The sequence below is a fragment of the Babylonia areolata genome, chromosome 19 (assembly GCF_041734735.1).
Source record: "Babylonia areolata isolate BAREFJ2019XMU chromosome 19, ASM4173473v1, whole genome shotgun sequence".
NCBI lineage: Eukaryota > Metazoa > Mollusca > Gastropoda > Neogastropoda > Buccinidae > Babylonia > Babylonia areolata.
Window position 1 is genome coordinate 17,705,003 of NC_134894.1, and position 7,035 is coordinate 17,712,037.

The following is a 7,035-nucleotide window of genomic DNA, read 5'->3' on the forward strand; positions in this document are numbered from 1 at the left end:
CTAGAGAGGTTAGTTGGATTTCGGGGAGGGGAGGTGAAGAGGGGAGGGGGGGCCGGGGGGCGGGGGGGGGGGGGGGCGAGAGTTGGAATAAGGGTGAGTCTTACGTTCGAATATTCTCTACACCCATTCCCACCACCCCAGGTACACACACACACACACACACACACACACACACACACAAAGTGGTGGAGTTTCGGGGGGGAAAAACAAGAGAAAACCACCTTGAACAGGACACTGCAGTTGCTGCAATGCAGATGAGGTTTCTGCGGTACAGGTCCATAAAGAATAAACACTTTAATAAACATGCTAGATATGGAATGTGAAATTAATCAAGACGTCTCTGGAATCATTTGAACCAAGAACACAAAGGGGCAATAGTTTGTTATTGCACGATCCCAAACAAACGAAATAAAAACAAAAAACAAAACACCAACAATTGAACACAACTTAGCCCACGGACAAGCGTTGCAACACACATAATATATATATATATATATATATATATATATATATATATAAAACAACCAGAACACACTCAGGAGTAGTGTTACAAAGTCATGAGTTCAACGACACACTGGTGAAAATGTGTAACTTGCATCAACAAGAACACATTAAACAAAAAAAACACAACAACTGGTGTATATATAACAATGAAGACTAAATCAATAAATATTATGGAAAAATCAACAACATCAACAAGCAGAACACAATCAAGAATGATGTACAAAAGTCATGACTTCACCAACAGCACACTGGTCCAGAATGTGTAACTTGCACACCTAGAACACATTTTGTGTGTGTGTGTGTAATGAGACTTTAAGGCACAAGGAATGCACACATACACACAAAAAAACCATCGTCCATTAAAGGCACTATATCTCATGGGCAACAGCTGGTCTCGCTGACAACCCCAATCGATAATATCAACGAACAAGGTAAGGGCAAACGTTCAGAATCATAGCATCTAAAAATACAAACAGTGGGGGATGGTGATAAGGGAGGGCGGGGGTTGGGGTGGGGGGGGTGTATAATATCGGGGATGGAGGATGGGGACTGTATTATATATACATGCACATATGGTACCGTACAAACTTCTGGAGATGCACTGATGCTTCCAGTTCAAATAAATTACTAACAGAATCAGCAGTCTGGAACTGGTACTGAAGAGCAGTAATGTACAATGATATATATATATATATATATATATATATATATATATATATATAATGTAGGTTGGAAGCTCAAGGAATGAATACAGCAACGGTTTATTGATATATATATATATATTTTTTTTTTTTACAGCGATTGGAAGACAACGTGATTTGTTGTTAGTCTGATTAATCAATTACAAGCTCTCTCTCTCTCTCTCTCTCTCTCTCTCTCTCTCTCTCTCTCTCTCTCTCGTACCCATCACCTCACACAATCATCCACTTAATCACACAATAAAACACAAAGCTAAAATAATGTTACTGCCATTCCGCATAAAAAAATAAAATAAAAATAATTATCACATTGTCAGTGTGTCACTGGAATGATCTGTGTCAGGCACAAGGCTGTTCATAATCAAGTGTGAGCAAAAACACCGCCAGTCCCACGGCACATACACTTACACACCGTACACTGTACTCGACTTTGTATTCACTCTCATATCAGCTGCTGCATTCGTAACGGATTCGGTATACATACAGTATCAACATGAACATCAACAAGTTTTAATCTCAATGTCACCCAGTTGTACAATCGAGAGAAAAAAAAAAAGTCATTCTGGGTGACACGTGGTAAGAGTTTTTCGGCGTCCAACTAAAGTCATCTTTATATATAGGTATAATAAAGCACCAACACCAGTTTCTCATTAAGGTTTGTCAATTAATCATGAATGAATCATCAAGAAATGATAATGGAATTATGTATTCGGGGAACTGTTACCCCGTGGTCCCAGTCACAAGGACACTGTTCACCAGTTGCAGTACAGGCCGAGTTGTGTGGATTTGACCCATCGTCTTTCATTGGCGGAGGACAAAAAATGTAAGGGAACGAGGGAAGGGGTGGTAAGGAGGAATAAGGGGTAGGCAACTCTCTCTCTCTCTCACACACACACACACACACACACGCGCGCGCGCATGCACGCACACACACGCCATATATGCATCTGACTAGAAACCGCGATAGTCAGTATTGTAAGAAAGTTCTGAATGTGAATTATGAAGCAGCAATAATACGTCATATTTATGTGTGTTGCATATGGGATAACCGATTTTTCAGTTTCAGGACTGTTAGTGACTGTGTCACAGTTTTTATATGTACGGAAAGCCTGTATAAATCTTTCAACATTTTTCACATTATTTGTCGACATCTCTCTCTCTCTCTCTCTCTCCAGTTTCGAGTTCTTAGCACGCAAAGACTTGCACCTCGTTGCAGATGTGACTCTGACAACCATAAAGTTTGTTCAGCATCCACATACCTCGTATATATATATGTGTGTGTGTGTGCGTGCCTCACGGTATATTAACGTTTCTAAGGAGCACGCATGTGTTAAGGCCTTTAATAAGTCTTTTTCTGCCTCCTGTCCGCGGCGCACCGAAGACAGACCAGCGTGTGAGGCGACCTTTAGCTCTCAACGTCCTCGTGGTGGGGGTCCTCACTGGTGCAGGACTCCATGTCTATGTGGGACAGGTCCGACCCAGCGTCACTGCCCGTGCCTCTCAGCTTCACCTTGCGAGGGTCCTGACCCGTCATCACGTCCTGAAACAACAGAACAACAACAACAATGATAATAAATGGCAGTAACATAGCGCGTTTCTCATGGTACCCTTTAACTCGGCAGTCGTCCATTCGCACGTAGCCACGCCCGAAAATGATCAACCACACACGCACACCACATACACGCACGCGAAAATGACTAACCACACACTAGCACACCACAAACACGCACGCAAGCACCCATGAATTTGTACCGGAAATGGCGCCATAGCAAAAAAAAAAAAAAAAAAAAAAAAAAAAAAAAAAGTATCATTATCATCATGCTGTCGATTTCAGCTATTTTTGCTATGGCGCCATTTCCGGTACAAATTCATGCTGTACAAAGCCCCAAAACATGATCCAGTGAGCAAAGTTATTAACAGTTTGGGGCAAGGATCGGGTTGTGTTATGTCCTAAACATAATCATTGACCGTGTGTGTGTGTGTGTGTGTGTGTGTGTGTGTGTGTGTGGTGTTTGTATGTCTTTCGGTTGCATACTCGGCTGGTATATTAAAAGTAAACTTAAAAAGAAGAATTAAACTCCTAAATGACTTCCCGTCTCAAACAAATTTATAACAAAAAATTATCTGTATAACGGTCAAAGTGAACGTTCGAATAAACGTTTGTTTACACGAAAATAATCCAATATCTCAACGTCTTAAGAGAACATTAATAGAGTATACATGTAAGTAATTTAGAAATTAAAATTATATCAATTCAGGTTACCATCTGCTCATTCGGAAGGGACCTGAACAAGTATGTTACAAATTGTAGTGTACACAAACGCTTCATGACGGTGTGTATTTACAGATAGTAGATTACTCTTTGACTAATCCAGACAAAATGATGTGGAGAGAAAGACGAACTATGGAAGTGGTGGACATTCAAAAACAAACAGAGCAGACCAATTCACTTTGTTCATGATTCAAAAGCTATTTCGAGACTTACATGAAAAATGCAAAACAATTTATTAAGTCCACCAAACCACGGAAAAAAAAAAAAAAAAAAAATCCACACAAAAATAAAACGAAAGATTCTTCACGGAGTCAACTTACAAACTGCTGATGCCATAATTAATAATGTCACGTAATTCCAATATCAAAACTTCAATTGGAATATGTTCTTCTACACTTTGAGAAGCCAGACTCATAGCAATGAATACGCTACGTGCACAAAATAGACATAAATATAGCTTATTCTTGAGCCTTGTATAGCGTCTGTCCTCGGTCAGAGACCAAGTTCTAAACGCTTTACTAAGACGGAGTCTTCTGCACAACAGGCTGTCTACCTGGGTACAGATATATTTTGCCTGAAAGCTTCTTCAGGCGCTCATTATTCAATCATATAAACGAAGAGAAGGCAGATACCTAGACAATAAGATAAGGATTGACAGAATACAGATAGAGATCGACATACAGACACAACGAAGACACGGTACCTTCATAAATCCGATGTAGGTCATAGCCAGACGCAGGGTCTCGATACGGGACAGACGCTTCTCATAGTTGAAGGCGGGCAGACGCTTGCGGAGCTCGTCGAAAGCTGTGTTCAGGTGGAACATCCTCCTCCGCTCCCGGACGTTGGCCGCCTTGCGCTGGGTCACCGACTGCACGCGCCGCCTCTTGGGTTTCCCGGTACTGGGCGCGGAGCCGCCGGAGGGTGAGGAGGAGGACGAGGAGGAGGAGGAAGACCCCGAGGCCCTGGTCAAGGGAGGCAGGTAGCGCTGGGCGGAGGAGGAAGTGAGGACGTTGCTGGGATCCTCCACCAGGGCGGGGGCGGCAGGGTGGTGGGGGTGATGGTGGGGGTGGTGCCAGAGGGTGGGGGAGGAGGCGTAGAGGTCGGAGTGGGGGGCCACCCCCACACCCCCGGCGGACGAGGGGAAGGAGGTGTGGTAGAGGGGCACGGGGGCCAGGTCTGGCCGGTCCGAAAAGGTGTAGAAGGTTTGAACCCCGGGGTCCGCCGTGACCCCCGCGTGCTGCCAGTCTGCCAGGTCCGGGTAGTAGTGGGGGGGCTGCTGGGGGTGGAGGTCCAGGGGGAAGGCGGAGGAGGTGGCGCTCTGGCTGTATGACGTCATGTCCAGCATGGAGGTGGGCGGGGGGGCGGTGAGGGTGGTGAGGTGAGGGTGGGGTTCCGGGTAGGACTCGTCCACCACACCAGGCTGTTGTTGCTCCAGCTTGCCTTCCATGGCTGTGGTCTGCACGTCTGCTGCTCTAGCGGCTTCCGATACAAAGCGCTGGCCTCACTGACCACTCAGCACTGCCGTGGATACTGTTTTCTTCCTTCTTTTCTTCTTCTTACAAAGTTCTCTCACAACATCATCACTTTGCAATTAGAGAAAACAATGTCAAGTCTCCTTTCATAAACTTTTTTTCATTAAGTCGGAATGTCTGAGGTCAAAACCGAAAGCTGTGGTGAAGTCAATAAGCCACTGGTGTCAAAATCGGAAATCTGAAAGTAAAGTACGAAGCCTTTGGCTGAAGTCAGCAACTGGTGTCGCAAATTGGAAATCAGTATGAAAGTCAACGACTTGTCGTATAGTTTCAACCCGTTTTAGGATTTGACCTTTTGTCGTAAAGTCCGCCACCAACTGTCACCTTGCAAAGTAGATAGATATAGATGGAGGAGGATGGTGCGCGCACACAAACATCAACAAGTGTCAGGACTTGGGGAGGGAGGTTTCAGGCTGTGCACTCTGCAACCTGTTCCCACCCAGCAAAAACCACCACGACAGCTTGGCCCAAGGCACGGAGGATGATGGTGATGATGTGGTGGGGTCGGTGTGTGCCAGTGATGGCTCTGCTCTGCTGTGCTGTGCTGGGATGTCGTGTGGTGGCGGCGGCGGTGGTGGTGGTGGTGGTGGTGACGGCGGTAATGGCTGGCAGTCCGGAAAAGCTGTGACTCTTACCTGCTGTCACCCGGGCAACAACCGTTACCTACTACACGTACGTACACAGGTGTGCCACATTTGTCAATCTCTCTCTCTCTCCCTCCTCCAGTCCAGCACTGTCAGGTCTGCTGCCACTGCGACCCGCAGGCAACAGGTTTCTTCCTTCCTTCCTGGCGAGGTTTACGGGCTGCTTGGGGAGGGACTGAAGTTGTCTCTCAAGCCTCCAGGGGGAAAGAGTCGCAACAGTCGAGGCAGCGTTAGAGTGGAGTGGGTGGAACTTCGACAGACGTACGTATCCTAGCAGGCTAGTGAAGCCAGGTGAGACATTCGACCTGGCCATTTTGGTTTTATACCTGTCAAAGCCGCCCTGTGTCACTCAGCCCCTAGACCCCCACCCCACCCCCACCCCACTCCACCCTCTCCTTTTTTGTGTGTGTGGGGGGGGGGCCCACCTTCGCTCCCCCCATCCAACACCCCTCACCTTTCCTTTAGCTGTCGTCTGCCCTCCCCCTCCTTCTCCTCCCCCCGCACCTCCACCCTCCTCCTTTTTTTATTTTTATTATTTTTTTAACCTGCCCGTTTGCCTCAAGCTGTCGACGGCGACCATGAAGCACGTTGAAAGCCAAGCTCCGACAGCCACGCGCCTCGCCATTGGCCACGAGCCTCTCGCGCGCGGATGCGTCAAGCCATCCCAGCCACGGGGTGAGGCCGTCCACGCGCTCGCAAGGGGCGGGGCTTGCAGCGGCTAGGTCTGTGTCAATCATCACCGGGCACGAGCCGCTCACGCTTTGGCGAGGCGGAAATCACGACTAGGTGCTGCTGCTGCTCCGTTTTGGCTGGTTTCATTTTTTGTTTCTCTCTCTCTCTCCGTCTCCTCTTCCTCCTCCTCTTCCTCCTCCTCCTCCTCCCCTGCTTTCTACCTGAGCACCTCTCTCTCCCCCCCCCTTCCCCCTCGCCTTCCTCACAGCTCGGTTCAGAAAATGATTCGCTTCGCTTGGCGCGGAGAACTGGCTTCTCAGTTTGAAGCAAGGAGCCGTTATTTCGCCTTTCCCCACCGTTTCTCTCTCTTTCTCCCTCTGTCTCCCTCTCCGTCTCTCTTTCCCTCTCTGTTGTACCAGTTAGACCTGACACCAGGGCTCTGAGAATCAATATATATATATATACCTACTATACGTACCAATGTCGGTGTGTATTTCAGCAAAATGATGATGATGATACTGATTAATTTTTATTCAGACAGAAGCGAAAAGATTTGAATACAATGATTCATTATAAAAGAATGTCCGTCCTGCTCAAGGTTTGATTTGTGTGTGTGTGTGTGTGTGTGTGTGTGTGTGTGTGTGCCTGGGGAGAGGGAGTTCGTGCGTGCGTGCGTGCGTATGTGCATGTGTGTGTGTGTGTGTGTGTGT

At 46.9% G+C, this 7,035-nt stretch overlaps 1 protein-coding gene across 1 annotated transcript in view; it reads right to left on the minus strand.

Moving 5' to 3' along the window:
• LOC143293508 (uncharacterized) overlaps window positions 1-6,000 on the minus strand; it is a 7,034-nt gene extending 1,034 nt beyond the window's left edge. Inside the window, exons 1-2 of the mRNA XM_076604410.1 lie at window positions 4,178-6,000; window positions 1-2,742 (exon numbers count right to left, since the gene is read on the minus strand). The exon at window positions 1-2,742 is cut by the window's left edge and continues 1,034 nt beyond it. Coding sequence (XP_076460525.1) covers window positions 2,608-2,742; window positions 4,178-4,924 — 882 coding nt within the window. The 5' untranslated portion in view covers window positions 4,925-6,000 and the 3' untranslated portion in view covers window positions 1-2,607. The remainder of the gene's footprint in view (window positions 2,743-4,177) is intronic.
• Between the last annotated feature and the right edge of the window lie 1,035 nt (window positions 6,001-7,035).